This window comes from Nomascus leucogenys, chromosome 5 (assembly GCF_006542625.1).
Source record: "Nomascus leucogenys isolate Asia chromosome 5, Asia_NLE_v1, whole genome shotgun sequence".
Classification (NCBI taxonomy): domain Eukaryota; kingdom Metazoa; phylum Chordata; class Mammalia; order Primates; family Hylobatidae; genus Nomascus; species Nomascus leucogenys.
Window position 1 is genome coordinate 137,131,498 of NC_044385.1, and position 23,652 is coordinate 137,155,149.

General features: G+C 38.2%; 1 protein-coding gene across 2 annotated transcripts in view; it reads right to left on the bottom strand.

Annotated features, from left to right (window-relative positions):
- Positions 1–23,652, bottom strand: part of ANKRD10 (ankyrin repeat domain 10) — a 36,595-nt gene that overhangs the window by 6,703 nt on the left and 6,240 nt on the right. For both annotated transcript variants that reach the window (XM_030813696.1, XM_030813697.1), the window contains exons 3-4: positions 20,994–21,085; positions 7,765–8,000 (exon numbers count right to left, since the gene is read on the bottom strand). In XM_030813696.1, coding sequence (XP_030669556.1) covers positions 7,765–8,000; positions 20,994–21,085 — 328 coding nt within the window. The remainder of the gene's footprint in view (positions 1–7,764; positions 8,001–20,993; positions 21,086–23,652) is intronic.

Consider the following 23,652-nt stretch of genomic DNA (forward strand, 5'->3'; position numbering starts at 1 on the left):
AAAAAAAAAAAAGGGCTGGGCGTGGTGGCTCATGCCTGTAATCCCAGCACTTGGGGAGGCCGAGGCGGGTGGCTCACGACGTCAAGAGATCGAGACCGTCCTGGCCAACATGCTGACTACTACTAAAAATACAAACATCAGCCAGGCGTGGTGGCAAGTGCCTGTAGTCCCAGCTACTCAGGAGGCTGAGGCAGGAGAATCATTAGAACCCAGGAGGCGGAGGTTGCAGTGAACTGAGATTGCGCCACTGCACTCCAGCCTGGTGACAGAGCGAGACTCCGTCTAAAAAAAAAAGAAAAAAAAAGAAAAAAAAGAAAACAGAATGGGAGAGGGGGGTGGTGGAAGAGCAGATCCCCCAAGTGTGCCAAAGTCATCTCAACCTCCAGGAGCCTTCATGGCATGCAGACACAGAGAACCTGCAGCCAACAGCAGGTCAGCATTTGCTCCTCCCACAGGCTGCAATCCTGCAAAGCCAACCACGAACACGGTTTGTACAAAAGGGTGGACTTTGATGGCAATACAATGCAGACAGCTTAAAATACCTACACACTCAATTGGCGTTCAGATGCCAATGTTCCCCGGATAAACTGGCAACTAGGGGTTACCTGCAATTTCACACCTCTGAAAAGCAGATTAGAAAACCACAACAGAGAAGAGCTTCAAGAAAGCTGGGGTGTCTGTCTTCTCCTTCACTAGGCCCAGTACCTGGAATAGTACTCACATCAACAGATGAATCCCACCCACTAGCCAGGAGAAACAAAAACACAAGGTAAACAAAAACAAATGATCAGTAGCTGGCGTAGCCTGTAATACAACCTGAGGAATCACAACCATCCAGGCAGGTCTGGCCATGCGAGGTGCAGGGACATGCACCCTGAAGGCAGAAGCGCCACTAGGGGGCCGGAAGAGCCGCGTCAAAGGCAGCCCAGGGAAGAGGAAGCGGGCAACAATCTCCCAGCAACAATTAATCCTGTAACTAGAAGGCTCACAGTGATCAGGGACCCCTCAGAAACTGCTCCATTGAGTAGATGCATCTTTTGTTAATGCAGATGGTTTCTCTAATAAAGCAGGGTAAGAATGAAAGCCTTCCATATTTTACCAATCAAGATTCTATTGTGGGAATCATTCCAACAGACACCTTAGAATTTCATTCCATCTCCATAGATACGGCCTCTCTATACGGTGTAGTTCCCACAACCAGCTGTCACAGAGCTTTGGGTAATGCTGTTTTCACATGAGTGCTGCCTTCTTCATTCCTAGTAGCTATACGTAAGTTCTCAATTGGCTGGTAGAGATATTAAGCCTGCAGTTCTTTCTTTTAATTATGTTGTAAGCCATGAAATTAAAACTGGCCTCTCAAAATTTTAAGAACATTGGATTTGGACCTGTAAGACCCTGCCATCTGTGGCATTTTCTCCCACACACCTGTTGCCACTGCTGAAGGAATCATTTAATTACGCCTTGCATTTGAGAAGGGTGGCCTGTACAGACGTTTCAGAAAAACATGTCTTCCAGGCTCATCAGTTTACTCAGTTTGGGAAAGTAAGCACAATCCTTTCCTATCTTCCTATTGACTCTTTCAGTTACACAATGATTGAATGCTTCTGAAAATGTTAGTATGACCACTTTTTACAAAGGGTCTTTACCTGCTGACTGTAAAATCAGGTGTCTGTTGGGAAGACAGGCTTCTAGTACACCTGAGACAACGTTCAGGATGGAAACCTACCTAGGACTAGCTGAAAACCTCCAGCCTCCCTGCTCAGATATAGCCACGCCCAGGTGTGGTCACTGCCTGCCCTTCTAAGTGAGAACTAGAGCCAGTAGAGGATGCCTCTGTCTGAGAAACCCACATTCCTGACCCTGGGGGACACGTAGAGATGCTCCACTTGGGGCTGATGCCCAGAGCAACTAAATGGTCTGCATTTGTATTTTCATCTGAAATTTGGGGGTTGCACAAAACCCCTAAAGCCAGTTTCCAGTAACTCTGTAACTATATGAGCTATTCAGGATCAAGCAGCTTGAAACCATGAACAAAGTCTTAGTTTCAAGTCCAGGAAGGTCTGGTGCATTACAGAAGTAATGCAATTGGACACCAAGGTCATGCCACTACAGAGGCTTATGGGAGTGCTGACCAGGTGGAGTGAAGACACTCCGGTGCACCACTCATACTGACACACAGGAAAACAGGGCTGTAATTGCCAGGCATGCCTGCAGATACATGTAAGGCTTAGGAAAAATGCCTGATCACAACTTTAATCTTTACATAAAAACAAAACAAAAAGCACTCTATAAACAGTCATATTGTGGGATATAAGCTGCTCCTATCAGCCAACAGGACATGACTCCCAAGGCCCAAGCCATACTGGTTACATTCCCCAAGACTAAACCAGGAGACAAGTTACAAGTCAAAAACTGCCAAGTAGTTTCACCCAATGAACTTAGGCGAAGCTTGAGATGCTGACCTAGATTAGTAATCCACTTTTTACTGTGCTTCCAGGTGCTGGGTGGAAGGGTCCCAGGTGTTGACCCATAACCCTTGAGAGGTGGCCAAATGGCCCAGGACCCCTCCCGCCTGTGGCCTTTCCACTGAACTGAGTGTATCCTGCTGTTGCGTCCACTGGGGAGGCCTCCATGGCCTCTCATTAAGGCAGCAAGGAAAGAGCTCTGCCTTCCTGGCTTCCCACCAGCCATTACCTGGAACTATTCTTTGTTCTGCTGTAGAGCACATTTTACTCAACTTTTTAAGGTCCTGTTAAAACCAAATTGTTTTCCTATTGCAAGGTGACCTTTTCGTGGGACCCGCCAGGGCCAAGATTCCAGCAGTGCAGAGGGCTGGGATGACTCCAGGAAGCAGGAAGCAGCAGCGACAAAGGACAGAGAAGGGCACTGAGCGCTCTGGAAAGACCAGGGGGGACTGGGGGTTTGGCTCAAAAAATACAAAAGCAGCTTGTGATCAAGTGTGCCAGTCTTGGTTTTGTTTCCCACTGGAGTGTCCGCAACTGTGCTGAGGACAACTCAGGCCCATGAGGTTTGCTGAAATGGAGACTTTTAACAGTGGAAAACGCAGCAGACACTGTCTGGACTGGAAGTGTAATTCAGACTATTTCAAGACGTCACATCTTCACGGATCAAGAAAAAACAATCACTCCTTATTTGAACACAATTAGGTAGGTGTGTTCTATCATCCTGGCCAAATTTTTATAAACAAATACTGCAAATTTGAAAACAGGACGTCTCAGGAATTAAAGTGCCTATAATATGCAACTAAACTAGGAGGAACTAAATTACAAATTTACTCCTGGGAGGCATTTTATTTCCTCTCAAGTTTCAGGCAATTAACATCTATCATTTAACAAACCAGCTGGTCATATCTGCCCTCCTTTACCAAGTCTTTAAGGACAAAAGGCAGAGATCCTTTATCCAGGTTAAATCCACTCTGGGAAAGTGTTAAAACTTTCCACCAGTAATTTTACCTTTAAATCATCATGATGTAGATACTTTTTTCTGTAAGGTGTTTTTATATCCAATACCTTCACAGTATGAATGAGATTCTAAGATAAATAATATGCCTATGTGATTAAAACCGAGCTGTGAAGTCAGTTTAATGCTTGAGATCTGCTGTCACCACAGCCTACTTCTGGGGCAAATGTCCCAGTTGTGAAATTGAAGTTATTGGGTCAGTTTTTAAACTCACTGTGTTCCCCTGCTTCTTCCCCACGACTCTCCAGCTCCATCCAAAACAATTATCAGCAAAATCAAGTTTTCACTCATGGAAGGGACTGGCATTCTTTTCCAACCAGGATCATTGAAAAACTTGACAACAGTTTCCAAGGAGTACATACAAAAATAATTGCATTGGGTTATTCCTGAAGATTAACCAAGAATGCTAGCAAACCTGAACTGAGTTTTATACACAGTGGTGCAGCTGGAGTCCTGAAGCCCATGCGTCGTACCATCAGAGCAAATGATTGACAGAAAACAACAACAAAAAAATTTAAAGACTGATACTTCCTTGCACCAGCTAAAATGAACAAAATTCCACACTGGGGAAAGTATTATCCCAAGATACTTTCCATCAAAACAAACTGCTTAAGTAACTGTGGATTTTATTTCACCCTCCAGAGTTCATGTCCACACCTATTATGTCTATGTTCTGACTAAACTGCATTTGATACGGATGCAAATAACTTTATGAAAGTATGACTTCTTGTAGCGTAACTTCCTTCCAAGACAGTTAATATTCAAGCAGTACAAAAGGCCAAGTCTTTCTTCTTCACTTAAGATCTTTTACATCAAGTTTCCAAAAGAAAATTCCTCCAATTTAAAATACTTGAAAGTAGTTTACTAAGAGCAGACACACTACTTTTTGTGGGGAAGAGTGGTTAACATTCAGACTCAGGATTCCAAGGTGTTTTGACTTTTTTTTTTTTTTTTTTTAAAGAGTGAATTTTACAGGGATCTCCTTAAGAGCTGACTTAGCCAGAAAACTTTCTGGAAGTAATTACTTTTGTAAATATAAATTCCACACTAAAAGCATCAATATTTGTAACTCTTAAATTCTAGGAAAACAGAACGAACTAAGTTTTATTGGTAAGATACAAGTTATGCAGCCAAGATATTATCCCTGGCACCTGTAACTTTTTTGTTTTTAAAGCCAAACAAAACAAAACAAAAAACCCAGCTTAAACTCTCCTAAATATTTTTATATGTGAAGTTACTCAAAGTATTTTATATACGTGTTAAATGAGGGAAAAAGAATTTATCATTTCTTTTACTTTGACATGAGAACCAAAAACCTAGTAACTCAGATTAAGCAAAACTTAAAACACACATTTAAACAAAATCAAAACAAGATGCCAGAAATTACAATGAAAACTAAAGCAACATATCTTTAATTCAAAACTAAAAAACTGGTCAGCTAATATGGAGATAATTATGTATCTATTGAAACCAAGAACAATTTCATGTAGAACAAACATTCAGGTAATTGGGAGAAAAAAATCCTGTTTTAATGATCAAGAATGACTCCCAATACCCGACATCATCACATTATGTAATGGTAAAATGGGGGAAAAAATCACCTTTTCCCATAGGGAAAAGAGTGGTGGGAGTGTAGGTGAACTAAAGATGCCCATCTATGCTCAAACACACAAAAAATATACAACACACTCTTGTGACGAGTGTGGCAAATCTAAGGACTGTCAACTACATAAAAGACGGAACCATTAGAAGTTCCAGGAAATTAGTAAAGTCATGGTCAGTATACAAATTAGGAAAACCAGGGATGAGCAGCTTTGATGTACATCTTGGCTGAAATATTTCTACTGTGATAATCACAGAAACATCAGTCATGTACTGTGTACCTGCAACAGTGGCTCAACCTGTTAGGTCTACGTATTACCTGCAACACTTAAGCAGAAGTGCCGGCTTCAACCATATTTTTGTCTAAATTAGCACCCTCGGGTTTAGGACCAGGAATGTATAGTTTGGGAAGGCTGCATGGCTAGTTTAATGTGCAAAATGTGAACTTCTGATCACTGGTCAACCAAAACAAATCCTCCTTCTAAAGGAAGAAAATAAAATCCCCGAAAGTCAGCGTGACTCTTTAAACCAAATTTATGTAGTTAACGAGGATTAGGAAACAAGGAATCCTCAGAAATGCTTTTCAGGGTAATTAAGCAACATGGTATTGGCCAATTCAACCGACCTTAGAAACTCTGAGACTAGTTTTACAAACTCTTCTAGGTGCATTGAGTCCAATTAGCATGTTAAGTGATCTCTTTTTAAAAATACTAAACAGAATTTAAGACTTATCAGCAGTAAGAGAAAATGAAGCATAAATCATTTTTCAAGGACATTTAGACTATACAGTGACATACAGGGACAGACATGTACAATTTCTGCATGAGGCCACTCTATAATAATAAACCAGGCTTTAATTAAAGGAAATGACAAAGGATTTTTTTTAAAAGTGGATGCTCTTAAAAAGGCGTTGAAAATACATTAGAAAAAATATATTAAAACATGGTACAAATAAATGACAATGCTGAATACATCACCATTAAAAAAGACCATTTTGAATTTTATGCACATCTTCATGTCATGCTTATGATTTTAGCATCTTTCCAGAAATGCTTAACTCATAAAAATCTTGAATTTGATAAAACTGTTAAGTTCATACATTACTACAAAAAGTCTTATCACAGGAATTTTTATGGTGACAAGATTTAAGTAGTTGTGAAGTACATAATACTGACATTTTATCAACTTCATAGGGAAAAAATGTTTCACTTGGACACACTCATTAAATAAGGTAGAAATGATGATGCTGGTTCATGAAATTTAAAGTTAACCAAAATCTCTAGATTTTTAAGTGATTAACTGATAGTCACTCAGTTTTCCTTATGCTATAACTTGTAGTTTTTTTTTAAACCAACGGGCAAAACTTTGTGCTTATCCTCACCAAATCTGAGCTCATAATCTGCTTCATTACTTTACACTCCCACCTCTCCCACTATGTTCACTAAATATGCCTGCCAAGCTATCACATTTACCTTCTTATTAAGACTTTTTTTTTTTTTTAATAGAGACAAGGTCTCACTAGGTTGCCCAGGCTGGTCTCGAACTCCTGAGCTCAAGTAATCCTCCTGTCTCAGCCTCCCAAAGTGCTGGGATTACAGGTATGAGCCATGACAACTGGCCTAAGACATCTTATCTATAGATACAGATGATTTTCCTATAGGAAAGGGAGATGTTTTCAACTTCAAAAGTGATTGGCTGACTCTGCTTATTTGCAAACTCAAACCTACCTAAACAAACAAAAAAACCAGAAAACCAAAAAACAAAAAATCCAAAAAACCGGCTAGGCACAGTGGCTCATGCCTGTAATCCCAGCGCTTTGGGAGGCTGAGGTGGGTGGCTTACTGGAGGGTCAGGAGTTCAAGACCAGCCTGGCCAACATGGTGAAGCCCCTTCTCTACTAAAAATACAAATTAGCCCGGTATGATAGCATGCACCTGTAATCCCAGCTACTTGGGAGGCTGAGACAGGAGAATTGCTTTAACCTGGGAGCCGGAGGTTGCAGTGAGCCGAGATCACACCATTGCGCTCCAGCCTCGGTGACAGAACAAGACTGTCTTTTTTTTTAAAAAAAAAAAAAAAAAAAAAAAAAAGGGTGAGAGAATACTTACAACGAAAACAACTTACCTTAGGGACTTAAATCCTCAAGATCAAATTATACACCAGATCTTGCTGTGATAAATCAACACACATGTGAGGTACAGAGACCAGCTGAGGTCAAATCATAGTACAGAAATAGTACAGAAAACATTCACCTTCCCGAATGTGAAAATGTTTTACTGCCAGACCATCAGCAATTTTTGTAAGCCCAGGAACATTTACAAGAAGCAAATTAAAAAAAAAAAAAAAAATCAGGCACAGTGGCAGATTTTCTTTAATAGATATATTTCAAACAGATACAACAAATTAAAAAATCTAATTCATGGCAGGTAAACATGGGTGCTCAAAAAGTTCCACAGACATTTACACTTGGGCCATCAGTATTTCCCTCACATTCCCTCTTGTTAAGTGTCCCATCTTCGCAGTGGCAGTACAGGAGAAATCCCCACCGTCACCGCACAATCCACCAGGCGCATTACCACCTGAAGTGAAGGTCTCATCTCGAAGGTGCGTTCAGCCATAAAAAAAAAAATATTAAAGAAAGGAAAAATAAGTGTGCTCTTCCCACCCGCAAAGTGGTCTCACCTTCAGTTCTAGCTTTCTTTACTCCAAAGGCTTCCGAGTCTTCCAAGCATCTCTTTCGATTTGTTCCCACACTAATATGATTAGGAAATACATTCTGATGACCCCCATTTAAGATGCCATTGTCATAGAAATGGTTCAGATGACAATTCTGGAGGTTCAAGAGAAACTGGGCACACTCTTGGAAACCCTGGGTTTGTGCAATGTCTGCTGCTGTCAGGCCACTGGCATTTCTCAGGCTGTACAACACAAAAACACTGAATTACACCCCGTCCGCGTGCTAACCTGGTCTTTGCTCCTGCTGAACTGACTAGCTATCTGAAGGTGGTATGAAAGAGTAAACAAATTCATAGCAAATCTTCATTAAAGAAGTAGTTAATCAATCTAGCTCTGTAACTAACTTCTCTTATATACATTTGATTTCTAAGCAAGATTTGGGAGATAAATATGCTAAACTTTTAAAAAAGGCATCTTCCTATTTAACTTCTCAAAATCATGTTTTATGTTAGTCTGAAGAATCTAAATTTATGCTAACTTCAGACTTGAAACTGAATTCTATATTATATGCACTTAATTTTAATAACCCATTCCTTTAGCGTGAATAAAATCATAACAAACAAACATGTACTGAAATTGTCCATGGCATTCATAACTGTCTTCCTAAAAACAAAAGTAATGGCTTACCAACAAGCCAGCCTTTATGCTTACATGTGACACTGTAAGTGGAAGTTTAGAAGGATGTCCTGACATTAAAGTAACCTATCATCAGACTCCAGAGCTGAAAAGCTGTGTTTTTGATTGTTTTGATTTTGATTGTTTTGGCCTTGCTTGGAAAAACCTGCAGGAGTATTGTATTTTTGGTATTCTAGAGCATTTGAGTAGTTGGTTCCTTTAAAAAGGCTTTGAATACTGTCCTAAAAACTCATCCCTACCACTCACAAGAACCAAAGTTTTACCTGGCTAATAGTACTAAAAAGGAAAGGTCTGGGACTTCTACAGTAGCTAAAACTCAGATTAAAGTAGGAAGTGATGGCAGAATAAGCAAAACAGCTGAATAAAATAGAGTAAGTTGAACTTGTAAACCTTTAGACACTGAATTAAACTGAGGGATCAAAAGTAACTCCGTGTTGAAGTTCCCCTGGAAGACAAGAATGTACACTGCTCTGTGAAATAAACCTGTAAAAAAGCAGACATCCTGTTAGCTGCAGGTTGATAAACAAACTGGAGAAGTACTTAACAGCAAAGACAGCTTCCATACCTGTTCAGCAAGCTACACTACCTCCACAGCAAAAGCATGATGAAATAAAGGCCTTCTGCTGTGTCACTCAACCAACCAATCCAGAACCCTGATGCTTTTCTTGGGGTTACTGTTAATGCAAAAAAAAAAACAAAAAAAAAAAACCCGCATTTGAGAGTGAAAACTACAGAATTAGGGATAAATAATATTTTCCTATTTATAAGGACTAACAATAGCCTTGTATTCGTTATTTCCAGACATCATAAAGCTCTGACCTCAGAAATGAAAAGTGTGCATGGACACTCACTAAACGTGTCTCTACTTTTTAAAGCATAAGATAAATGTATTATACCTTTTGAAAAAAGACCCAAATCCTATTTGATCAGATATAAAAGAGAATTGAGAATCTCAGAAACCAACAAAATTCTTAAAAATATAAGGCAGCTATGTGCAGGACTATTAGAGACTAAAGTCGCTATTTTTGTTAGCCAATAAGACTGCATGGCTATGAATGGCCATGAGTATTTTCGAGTATTGCATAATATTTTTTTGATATATTAATTAAATGAAAAGGAAGCACCAAAGTTTGGGCAGATTGAATTACATTAATTACACTTTGTACAAAATCAGATCACCTTGTTATTGAAATAGAAAATACACTAATATTAAGTGACAGCTTAATCATGTAGCTGGACTTTTTTTTTAATAGTATATTTCACTTTCAAAAGATATCAGAAGTGCAGATGACGTGGGAGGGTCTACTCTGTCAAGAATGTGAACAGAAAAATAAGTTGCCACATGAAAATTCAAAAACTCTTCAAGGAGAACATAAGTTTACAAACTGATTATTTCTATAGATAAGCATAGAGTTGCTCTCCAAAATCAAGAAACAGAGAAATGAGAAGCTACCGCTTAGAATTAGGAAAAATAAAAATATGAAATAAAGCCCACAGTAAAGATTACTCTTTATAGTGGACCAGAGAATAAAAAAGAGCAAACGGATTTCTGAAATGGCACTTAGAATCATAAATACCATGCTGGGCATGGTGGCTCACGCCTGTAATCCCAGCACTTTGGGAGGCCAAAGAGGGTGGATCACCTGAGGTCAGGAGCTTTGAGACCAGCTTGGCTTACATGGTGAAACCCTGTCTCTACTAAAAAATACAAAAAATTAGCTGAGTGTGGTGGTGGCACATGCCTACAGTCCCTGCTACTTGGGAGGCTGAGGCAGGAGAATTGCTTGAACCTGGGAGGCAGAGGCTGCAGTAAGCCGAGATCACACCACTGCACTCCAGCCTGGGCGACAGAGGGAGACTCTATCTCTAAACAAATAGATAAATAAATAAATAAATAAATAAAACTGGGTGCAGCAAAACAACATGGCACATGGATACATATGTAACAAACCTGCATTGTGCACATGTACCCTAAAACCTAAAGTATAATAATAATAAAAATAAATAAATAAATAAATAAAACCAATTCGCTGAGGGAAGTTTAGATGCTCAAGGGGCATACCAACATTCTAAAGTTGTTAAAAGAACATTCAAAGCATATTCAATTCCTTTATTCCTTATTCAGAAGCTGAAGACTACACTGAATTTGGGTTAGAACAGCAAGTTTACTGATCTTCCAAAGAAATATAACCTTATAGCAAAATAATCAACAAAATAGTGCCAACATATGGAGATTCTTGGAGACTGTGAAGTTTGCGAGTGTTAGCCTACACATAGGTAGCACTGGGAAGCTCTCCCACTTCACTTTTTCCCCTACCAAAAGCAGTTAAACATGTGCTTGTCCTCTACTCAGACCAACCAAATTTCCATGTGGTCTTAGGTATTATCTGAAAGCTTACTTTACTAAAAGAGCTCAAAAGACGGATTCTGGCCCAATCATGCTATGTACTTGTATGTAAGGACCAAGGAAGCAAGAACAATCACGGGTCAAACAACTAGCATCTCACATAATTTTGGGGCACTAGAAGGCAGACATGATAGGGAGATGAAAAAGTTCTAGAAATTGTATTGGACAGGTATCAGAATCTAGGACACATGGTAACTGGAGGAATTACTTAGAGGAGACTGTAATTTTGCTCTACATTTAAGTGGCACTATCTATGCAGCATTATCGGAAACAGAAATATCCAGCACCCTTTCTCTGCTTCTAGTGAGGTACAAGAACATTTCAACTCTATCATTTCCCTTGTTACCAAGGGCTGAATGTATACAACATGTGGTTTAACTTGTTAGCATTTATATTCTACTCAGAGGAAATCTGTTGGTACCTGACTCAGGAACACAACACAAAATGACACCACCATCTCTTGCCCCTGAAAGTCCTCATTCTCATTTCCTCTCCTTACCTACATTCATCACCTCCTCTATCCCTGCTCACATTAAAAACCTTCCAAGTGGTGTCACTCAACTGTGTAGTGCACATTATAGAAATTGGCCTGAAATGATCATTAAGGATCATCTAGTCCAGAAGGCACTTTTCTAAAAAGGACTATGTAGTAATTATTTTAGACTTTGGAGACCATACATTCTCAGTCCTAACTACTCAATTCTTTTGTTGTAGGCTGAGAGCAGCCTCAAGGCAATTGAGCACGGCCACGCTCTCATGAAGCGTTATTTATGAACACTGAAATTGAAATCTCATCTCATTTTATGTATTAGAAAATATTATTCTATTGATTTTTGCTCAACTATTTAATTATGTAGAAACCATTCTTGGGCCATAGGTCATACAAAAAAAGGCAGCAGGCCAGAACTGCTGAACAACATTTAACCAAATAGATGATACTGTAAATATTCCTCTATCCTTTATTATGGGGTGCATTGTAAATTCCAATACAATGTATAGGGATAAAAAAAGCATTAATTGCATATGCATCACCTCAACACACTTTCCATTTGTACTGAATTAGCTATATAAAAAAACTAAAAATTACTATTAACTAGTCACCCTACAGTGCAAGGTAACACTAGAATTTATCTTTCCATCTAGTAACCACTGTTTTTTAAAGAGACAGAGTATCTCCCTGTTGCCCCAGCTGGAGTGCAGTGGCACAATCATAGTTCACCGCACCCTGGAACTCCTGGGGTAAGGGATCCTCCTTAGCCTCAGCCTCCCGAGTAGCTAGGTATACAGGCATGTGCCAACCATGCCTGGCTACTTTTTTTTTTTTTTTTTTTTTTTAACTTTGAGAGAGATGTTGCTCAGGCTGGTCTCAAACTCCAGGCCTCAAGCAATCCTCCCACCTGAGACTCCTAAAGCACTGAGATTAGAGGCATGGGCCACTCTCTACTTCGATGAGATCTTTTTTACCTTCCACTCAGTACAGTACATGCAGTATTTATCTTTCTGTGCCTGGCGTACTTAACATAACGTCTTCTAAGATCGTACATGTTGCTGAGAATTACAGAATTTTGTTTAATGGCCAAATAGTATTCCACGGGGTATATATACCACATTTTATCTGTTCATCTGCTGATAGACACAGGTTGATTCCAAATCTTGGGTATTGTGAATAGTGCTGGAATGAACATGGCAGGTGCAGATGTCTCCGTATATGGATTTTCTTTTGGATATATACCCAGTAGTGGGACTGCTGAATCCTATGGTAGTTCTATTTTTAGTTTGTTCAGGAACCTCCATACTGTTCTCCATAATGGTTGTACAAGTCTACATTCCCACTAACAGTGTTTAAACGTTCCTTTGCTTCTGCATTCTCATCAGCATTTGTTACTGTCTTTTTGATAACTGTCATTCTAACAGGGGTAAGACGGTCTCTCATTGTGGTTTTGATTCTTTTTACAACGAATATTTCTCCTCATAATATTCCTCTACTCTTAATAATGGATTTTCTGAAAAAAACCTATTAATTTATGCACTATTCAATTCAAATAAAATAACTTTTTAAAAGTTGCCAAATCTGTCACAAAATATTAAATAACAAGAAAAATATCTAAAGGTAAACTTGAGAGGGGTGTAAAACAAAAGACCCTGAGAGAGCACTTAGCTGTAAAACAATCATTTCTATTCCTAAATTTAGTGTTTTTGGTTACATGTTCTAAGTGCCTTACAATAAACCAGGCAATGTGCTTTATCTGGACAAAAGGAGCCCTAACTTCAAAGTTTAAGTTCCTCAAACTTTTTTAATAGTTAAACTTCAAATATGTTAGACTGAAAATAATTTGGGTTTCCAAGTCAAAGATTAGAACAAATAATCATTAAAGATCATAAGAGGTTCAGGTCTTTAAATTCTATTTTAATATGTGCTTTCCTATTTGTTAAGCAATATTTCAATTTTCATGTTTTAATTGCTAAAATTCAGTAAGAGTTGAGCACGTACATGAAACACTTGCATCCACACTCAACTCTAGTACTTCTAGTACTTTGTTGTCATAATACTTTTTAAATACTCCATCCTTTACCCTTCACTCCACAGGTTTTTTGGTATGTTTTAAACAGGGTCTCACTCCCGTCATCCAGGCTGGAGTGCAGTGGTGCAATCACAGCTCACTGTAGCCTCCTCTACCTCTTGGGCTCAGGTGCTCCTCTTTCAGCCTCCTGAGTAGCTGGGACCACAGGTACACAACACCATACCCAACTAATTTTTCTGTTTTTTTTTTTTTTTTTTTTTTTTGAGATGGTGTTTCACTCTTGTTGCCTAGGCTGGAGTGCAATGGTGTGATCTTGGCTCACCGCAACCTCTGCCTCCCAGGTTCAAGAGATTCTCCTGCCTCAGCCTCCCGAGTAGCTGGGATTACAAGCGCCCACCACCACACCCAGCTAATTTTTTGTATTTTTAGTAGAGACAGGGTTTCACCATGTTGGCCAGGCTGGTCTTGAACTCCTGACCTCAGGTGACCCACCCACCTCAGCCTCCCAAAGTGCTGAGATTACAGGCGAGAGCCACTGGGCCCAGCCATTTTTTTTGTATTTTTTATAGAGACCAGATTTCACTCCACAGGTATTGACTTAGTGTATTACGTGACCATAGGCACTAACTGCTGGCCACTCCTGTCAACCTCAAGTGAGGTATCAGTAGTAAAGACAAAGTGCATCCGGACTGTGTTTATGCACACTATTCCAAAGGGAAAATTAAAGTATCCAGAAGAGTTTAAAAAGAGTCTCAAAAACTATTTTGAATGCAAGCTGGTGGTAATGAAGGTGTACACATTATTTTCAGATGAAATCTTCAAAACAGATGCACTTTTGAACTTAGCAACCCCAGTTTGATGCACCTGGATACATGGGCTGTGCCTGACCTAAAACGTGTGTCTGTTCGTTTCTGAAAATAGGAGTGTGTCGTTCTACAGCTATAGCCTACCCTCCTTGGTCCTCTCCTACATCCATTTGAAAAATCTTTGAAAATGAGAAGAGATTTTTAAAACTCAGACAACGGTCAACTTGAGGTTCAAACTGGTTCTAGTTTGAAGTTCTAAAATTAACTTTCTTTAAAAAGAAACTCAGCATGATCAGATTTTTAGGCTAGCAAGCTAAATGTGCTGCGATTTATTGTGGAAACTATGATGACTGTGCTTTTATCTATAAATTCAATCTCCTGTAACATTCACCAAGACTACGAAAAGCAATCACTGAGCAGGCCACCCATTTTCTCTCTACTGTTCTTTCAAAACAGGAATATTAAAATGTGCACAACACAGAATCATCTTTACTGTGAATTACATGTTCTGCTAAGTAACTGGCAAAAAAAAAAAAATCAAACTGGCATTAACTTTACTAAAGACACAAATGCTTATATGCTGTATTTTCTTACTCGGAATAGAATATTAAAATTTATTACCTCTAGGCCAAGCACAGTGGCTCAACCCTATAATCCTGGCACTTTGGGAGGCAGAAGCAGGAGGATCACTTGAGGCCAGAAGTTTGAGACCAGCCTAGGCAACACAGGAAGACCCCGTCTCTTCAAACACTCAAATTTATATCTAAGAATTCTCCCCCAAAGAACTTTCACTAAAATTTATATCTAAGAATTCTCCCCCAAAGAACTTTCACTAAAATTCATATCTAAGAATTCTCCCCGAAAGAACTTTAAAAATCAGGCTCCACTCTGAAGCCAGCCAGGGTCCCACCAGTTTCCACTTATAGTGCCACAATTCCAGAACAAAGGAGAAGCCACTCTGATGAGAACGACTTTGTTTTAATTTTGAAAAACCACGGATCAGGAAATACCTGAAGTATAATTTTTAGAATCCGAGTTGTCACATCACCTTCAGGATGTTTTCTTGTTGTTAATGCCATGTGACAATAAAAGATAACAATTTTTATATAAATAATATTTCTGTTAAAATTCTGATCTCAACTTAGCTATTGTTAGTTTACAAATAGAAAGGTAGATATCATAAATTAGGTAAGCAAAGCATGCAAATCTAAAGCATCTCTATCTGAATTCCTAGATTAGCGTTAAAACCAATCACCGCAACAAATACCTCAACAGTATGCCTCGTGTGCAGAAAGGAAGCGATACTGAACATTCAATGCCACAACTGTAAGGTTTTCGGAGAAGCACCTGTGGCAGTTTCAGCAGTTTCTATATGGAATGCTCCCCCTTTCTAGGATTACTTGAAAAAATCAAGTCAATTCGAATTACGTAGCTGTAAAACATTGACATGTGTAGTTTTTACAGATTCAGAATCTTCTGTGTGATTTAAAACGGGCAATGGTTCATAATACAGGAAACTTAAATAATAAGGGATCACATATTTGCAGGCAACATTTGGATTAAAAATACATAGACAACGTAAGGGGCAGAAGCACACTGAGCTTAAGCCATTGTCATGTGACCACCTTGACCATGAGCTACTGCTCTAAAACACTGCCTTTTAAATTACCTTTGGTAATTTTTTAGCATGAAGCCAATTTAAATATGTCAATATTTCAACATAAGTTTAACAGTATGGACTAAAAACCATCAACTCACGATTCTGGTTACTTTAAAATTTGGTATGCTGTATCTCAAATACATTAGTAACTATTCCTAGATGGAAATAAGCAAATACATGGAATCATTAAAAAAAGATAAAAAACATTACTAAATTGTCCATTTGTAAAGACAAAACATTAGCAAACATCTAAGATATCTTCAGCAAAAGAAATACATGTGTATTTTTAACCCTTTGGTATCCAAACTCTTATTTAATTATGAAGGCTTTCTTAAATATATTCTTCAGTCAATAATAGGAAGAAACTATTTTTAAAGAGTTTCTACCTAAATAAATTTGGTGCCAAGTTTTCAAGTTCAAAGTTACTGAGGATAGTTTTACACTGCAGTTGAACCACAATTATGTTTGCAAACATTAAAATGTAAAACCATCATTCCAGTAGTTTGATGAAATATTTAGCATGCTCCTGCTATAATTTAGCAAGGGAAAAAGACATTTGGATTTAGAAATCACTGGTTTTATTTGAAAGCACTATCTATAAAAGCAGTAAAGAAATTATTAAAATCTATATTTTAATCAAGCTGCTATGAAAAACAATCAAAATTCTAAACAATTTCTTAACAAGTCTGGAATGGTACCAACCCACTCACTGTCCCTGTCCAGCAGGCAGAACTTCACAGCTATCCCAGGAAGTGATTCCTCCATCCTCAAACACCTTAACAACCGGAAAATAGTAGCCAAGACCAGACAAGTCTGCTGTGGTGACAATTAGATAAAAGGAGGCTGCACAGTGGCTCACACCTGTAAACCCAGTGCTCTGGGAGGCCAAGGTGGAAGGATTGCTTTAGCCCAGGAGTTTGAGACCAGCCTGGGTAACATAGCCTGGGTAACATAGCAAGACCCCATCTCTACAAAACATTTTTAAAAATTAGTTGGGCATGGTGGTATGTGCCTGTAGTCCTGGCTACTCAAGAATCTGAGGCAGGAGGATCACTGGAGCCCAGGAGTTTGAAGTTGCAGTGAACTATAATCATGCCACTGTACTTTAGCCTGGATGACAGAGTGAGACTCTTTAAAAAAAAAAAAAAAAAAAGAGGCGGCAAAAAGTAGGATGTGAGGATGCCTAGAATTCAGAGGACCTAAAATCAGAAAATACGAATTCAGAATCATAATTCTGGTAGATTTTGTAACTGAAATATTATTCTGTAGGGCAAAAAAATGAACACATATAAATAAACCACAAATTTCAAAATGAATAGCTAAAAGTAAATCTAGGTTACATTTTGCCAAGGGCAAAAGTCGCAAATGAATTTAACACTAATATTAAATACGCTCATCACCTGTATCTGCCCTAATGAAAATCTGGTTTCTAGACTGGGCTCTATGGTAAACAAAGGTGGGTCATAAATGGTCAATTATGATCCAAACTAAGACAATTCCATTTTAATTAAAATTTATTTTAATTAAAGTGAAGCAGTATTTTTTTGTGGCATTAGCATAGTCTACTAACATCACATTCTAGGCTTTGTTATTGTAGCCAACTGTGCCTACTTTCTAAACTAGGCAAGACAGACTTTTCTAGAGTGAGTCACTGAATTTGCTTATATAAGGCTATCGATGCTTCTCAAGCTATCTAATGATTCCAGTTAAGATAAAAATAATTAAGTCAAAATACATGTAGCTCAGCTGAAGATCTGGTTACCACAGAATAAATGGCTGCTAAAGAAATGCTCTTCTATAGAAAAGTTCTGAGACTTTGCCATTAAACACTGGCATCCGCATAATACAGTATTAAAATGGACCTACAAATCTGCCTGAGATGCAAGTAATGCTGGTTTCATTCTAAATCTCTTTATTTCTACTCAGTGGCATAAAGCTATTGTACTAGATGGTTGATATGGAAACATCCTCCACTTTATCTCTCAAGAAAATAAAGACAAATCAGCCAAAAGTAATTGGTACCAAATTACTGAAAGTACAGCTATTCCAAGGCTCAAATTCTATTTACAATGCTAGTAGCGAAAAGTTCTTAATTATCAGCAGACAGCAAGTTTTCAAGTCTTTTTCCAAAATCAGATTAAGACTTAATGTTATGCTGTTATTTGTTCCACGGTCCAAAAGAAAAATGAGATGACCATCTTTTTGTAATAGTATATCCTCTTCTTCCAGTCAAAACCTGAGTACCAAGCAAGCAGCACTCAAATATTGGGGGCAGTGGAAAAATGGAACTACCATATAAGCAAGATTAAGAATGGTGACAACTTCACGTACTTGCTGAAAACTCCATACACAGAGATTTAGGTTCTTTTAAATACACAAACATTTAGTTTGGTCACAAGTTAGATTTAATCCTGTGCATTTTAATTTTTAGATGTAAACAATAATATTTAGATGCAAATAATAATGACTGACATATAAGCCAGAAATAGAGCCTCACACACAGAAAACTTGGCACCAAAACTCAAGATTTAAAATAAGAAAAGAAAAAGAAAGTCCATTAACATACTCACGTGTGGTGCTAGAAAATTTAATACGATGCACAGCAGCTGAAATGCGTTATCTTACAGATGCAACCTACATTAACAAGTAAGTTATATAACAAACCATTCTAGCCACAGACACTTTAGTGTACTTGCCCTTATTATTATGTACCTGATGTCCAAAAAAGCACAACAATTTAAGACTTTGGGCACTTTATGTAGCAGATATATAAAAAACAAAGCAGGAATTAAGAGCAAATGAATTTAATAATACTGATATAAGGCAGCTTTTAATCTATCCACAGGAAAAGGAAAAATTTATATTATCTCCTAAATATTGTAGCATGTAATATGAAGAGTTAATAATCTGGTCCATTCTGAATGAAAAAAAAGTAACTTTAAATAAGTTAATTCTATGCTCCTTGAACGTCTTAAAAAAAAAGAAACGATTATGATTTGCTAGGACTACACTTTATCATATGAGCAGCGTTACAGGGAATAAAATAGACCTAGTACCATTATTTTGGAGATTCAAACTGTTACACGTTGGTGGACTAAATGGGGTCAATTATTAAAATGTGCAGAAATCAAGAAGCAACTTACGAATTAACTGACAAAACTGACATTTTATCTCGATGTTAAAACTAAATAACCACATATACAATAGCAATGAATAATGATTACTTGTGCTCTATCTCCAGGCCAAAGGCTTATAACTTTAAGAATTGTTTTTGGCTAGGTAGCTCAGGCTAAATATTTCTTCTAAAAAAAAAATACGAAAGCTCAGTCCAGGGAAGTCACCATAATGCAGGGTCTTGAGTGGTGGCTCTTATACTGAGAAGGAAAAACAGACTGGCACCTGAGCCCATCTCAGCCACACCTGGTGGAAAAGAGACACTTGAGGGCCCTGTAACCAAGGACAGAATTGTAAATAAAAGATTCTCATTTTTTTAAAAGACACCTACTAAAAAAAGGACATTGTGATACTTATTGGCTGAAAAGATTAAGCTATCCATAAAATGAATAAAACATCTTTGTAACAAAATGTTCAGGACCAATTAGAGTATTATTTAGAAAGTAAGTCATTAAAAATATCAACTAATTATCCAGTTTCAATAAATGACAAGCAATTTAATCAATTATGTTATGACTCCGTATTTTATAATGAAAGCTTGTTATAAAAATTAAAGATGAGTTTTAAATCTAACTACAGCTAAGAAAAGTGTACAAATAACTTTGCTTTAAAGCAATCCACTGAGAATCATCTCAATGTTCTACTAGTGTATAAAACATACTATCGTTTCTACATTACCTTTAGTCACAACTATACATGAAGTCACGAGAGTCCCTGCAATGTAACAGTAAATAGAGGCCATGTTTATAATACTAAATCACTATATAAGGATCACAGCCCAAACTAATGGCGAATCTTGCCAATAAACTTAACAAAACAGAAGCTAAGTTATTCAGAGATGATTGACAGCCTCTGGTACCTACACATGTCGTGCATTAACCTGTATGGTTTTGCTGTCTAGGATCTATTTTCAATATAATATAGAGTCAAAGCAATGAAATGGAAACCAAAGGGTTAAACTAGTTTTGTGGGTTTTATTTCCTCCAAAGTCTAAATGTTCACATTTCTGATTAGAATAATGTGGTTTATAATTAATCTTTATGAATTATTCGTAACACTTAAGGTAAAACAAAAAAGCTGATATCCGTTATTTTGGTTATCACAGCTCTATAGCTTACACTCAACATTTAAGGGTGAAAACCGCATCCATTTTGTTAATGCTGTGAACTGCAGAAGAAAAATTTTTATAATATAAATCTTTAAGAGAAAGTTAATACAAATAAATTTAATAGCTAAAATAAATGTATAATGCCATGGCTAGCTAATGATTTGCATATAAGATCTCATTTCTAAAAGAATACACATAAACATTAAGATTGTCCTATCAAAGCATAAATAAGCTAACTGATGTAAGCTGGGCTAAAACAAAAGATGTTTTAAAATAATGCCACCAGTACCAGAAGCTTACAGCAAGCTTGAGGTCTTTACTGTAAATAGTCCTATTTTACAAGGAACTATCAACCATTAAGTTACAACAGGCTTTAAAACATAACTTTCTCACATCTGCTAAGACGTGGAAATCAAAACCTAGAAAAGTTAATTTTCTTCAGAAACCTTTTGAGCCAGAGAGGCCTGAAAAGATATTTTAATCCAATCCAAGCTTCTTGTTTTGAAATCAAAACTAGGCAAAGAAAAGTTTAAAGACCACAGTGACACAACTAGTTAGTGGCAAAGTAATGGTGGCAAAGTAATGATGCCAAGTTCCAAATCTAATTAGTTAACTGTTCTTTCAGTTCAAATACACTCTCTCGACCAGAATATTGAGGCTGCTGTGAAATTAAACCCCCTTCTCTAGAGATCAATTTAATCCACACAATTTTCCTCACTAACACCAACTGTTCTAAAAGGCAAAATTACATTACTAATTTTGAAAACAAAGTTTTAGGACTTTTGCCTGCTTATGTACTGCCTTTAAACAAAACATCCTCGACTACATCTTTAGCTGGAAAGAATAAATGAAAGACACTTACTCGACATGAGCCCCATTCGCCACAAGGGCACTGATGCATTCTAGGCTCCCAGAGCGAGCTGCCTTGTGAATGGGAGTTTCACCCTCACAATCCTGAAACAACAAAAAGCAAAACATACACATACTTAGAACAAAACTTCTGACATTTTAGAAGTAATGTCATTAGCACAGATCAGAGACCTTCTCATCCGTCTTTGAAGCAAAACGTGTTGAGCAAGATCTGAAGCAGAACACAAAGAAATCTATACATGAACGGAGGATGAGAGTGAACCAGGAGGGGCCAAGATATTTGGTCAATGACCAAATATCTTGGGGCCTCTCCAGTAGTGACAGCGTGATTGCTCTCAACAGTGATTTATAGATCACTTTACACTGGATCTTAGCACATTTGTGTTTTATATAAACCCAGAATAAGTAACCAAACAAGCCAACCAACCAACCACACACACACATTAAAATAGTAGCTGACATATGGTCTCAGCTACCCACTTTCCTCTGTGCCTACCCCAACGCTAACCCGAGTCAACACCATCAATGCCGATCTTGAATCTTCTGCTTTGAACTTGAAGTGAGACCACAACTTAGACAAGATGGCTTGAGGTTCAATAGTTGATCTATTTTCAATATTTACTAGAGGGAATGTTTACTAAATATTCCCAATCTATTTTCAGTATTTATTAGAGGAAAGGGAGAAGAACACAAAGGTAAAGCAAAGCAAGCTTCATGAGAATGAAATTCCTGCTTCAGAAAGTGCAGAGGGGGTGGGGGGGTGGGGGGAGGTGAAGCACACACACAGGCAGAGAAAAGCGAGCAGACCCAGGAAAGCCACTGTGAACATCAGCAGTCAAACCCAGGTCTACACTGCATGAATGAAACAACCTGAAAGACCATCTTCATAGGCTATCAGCTGAGCAACAGAGAGGAAAGGCAATCAGACACAGCAATCGAGAAAGTGATTTCTGGTGGAAAATGAAGACTGGGAAATCCTGGGGGCTCCACAGCAACACTTCTTGACTACTCACACTGCAACCTCACTGGAAGCTGAACTGGGCAGACTACCACACAATTAAGAGACCAAGATAAAAAACAGCGCAGCAATTGTGGGTCACTTAGAAAACAGTTCATTCCTAAACTCAGTAAATAGCTAAGCTCCTTCACCAACGCATACTCACAGGAAAAAATATGAGGTGAGGGCCCCCCAAAGTTAAAAAAAGAAAAGCGGTAGATTAATTTACAGAAAAATAAGAGTATGAAAGGCTCGAGTGCTTGGTAGAGGTAAAAGCGTGCACATTTATTTAAACAAAGGTCTAAAGAGAATATAAAGCAATGTAAAGTTCTAAACAGAAAAATCCATTTTTGAAGACAGAAACACAGAAAACCATGCGGCTATAAACTATTCAGTCAACTCGGATTTTTTAAAAAGCGAAAACCTAGCCCTATCCTCCCCAAGAGAGGTGGGGAGGGGAAGGAAGCAGTACAAAGTAAAGACAAATAAAAATTACATAAAAACATTCCCAGGAAAACTGGAGCTGAGATTTACATAAAGTATTGCCAAAAAAGAAAAAAGCTAAAAAGGAAAAAAGGTCTTTAAAGCTATCCTTGGAACAAGACAAAAAAGTAAGGGTCTGTCATGGTGGGATACTAACAGATGACAATGAAAAAGCAAAACTACCAAGCTCTGCAAGGACAATCTTTAAAGGCAGAGCAAATACTAGAGAAAGGCCTGGACATCCTGAGAGAAGGTAGCCAAGAGAAAAGATACTTAGAGCAAAGAGCCAGGTGAAGGTGCCCGGGCCTCCAGCTCAGCCCAGTCACATCACAGCCACGGCAACTTGAGTGATCTATAGGGAAATGGGAGCAGTGCCTGAATGCTAAAGACAGGCTGGGCACCCTGGGTTTTCATAAAGAAAAATTTCATTTCTAGTCTAGATATGAAAAATTAAAGACAACATCAAGTGCCAGCAAAATTCTAGAAGAGGTATATGAAAGAGAAGGTTTGCTAATTACACACCAAGGCTAGTCAATATAGATTCACTAAAAACAAATCACAGGAAAGCTGACTTCATTTCCTCTTGGGGAAATCGAGAACACAGGCCTCCAGGCAGCATATGAGCTTTGGTAATCTCACAGGCTCACCTCGGAGACTGCCAAAAAAAGTCTGTGGTATTGACCTTGAGGAAAATGAACTTAGAACTGTTAGTAGCTAACATGCCAAAAGATTAACAGACTAGAAACTGGCTTAAAACACTGCATCAACAGGTTCAAAAAATTAAATGGACACAAACAACAAAGGAGAAAAACCTGGATCTGGCATCCTGAGTTTATATGAGAAATGAGAGAAACCGTCTACCTGGAGATGAGTCAGCAGGTAGGCGGGGTGGGAAGCTAACAAAAGGGCTATTGTGTCCTCTAGAGTCACTGGGTGCCCATCACAAGAGGTGTCGAAATTCACCCACTACGTAATAGAGTGAGATGATGCCTCGGATTCTGATGTAAACTCCACATGCCAGCAGACCACAACTACCCAAGATACACCAAGGAGAAATTCCAGGATGCTTAACGATGCCAAATGGTACGCCCTAGGCACATGTGAGGACTTGGAAATGTCTACCCGGATACTTCAAATACAGGGAGGGCTGCAAAGAAAAAGATCTGAGGAT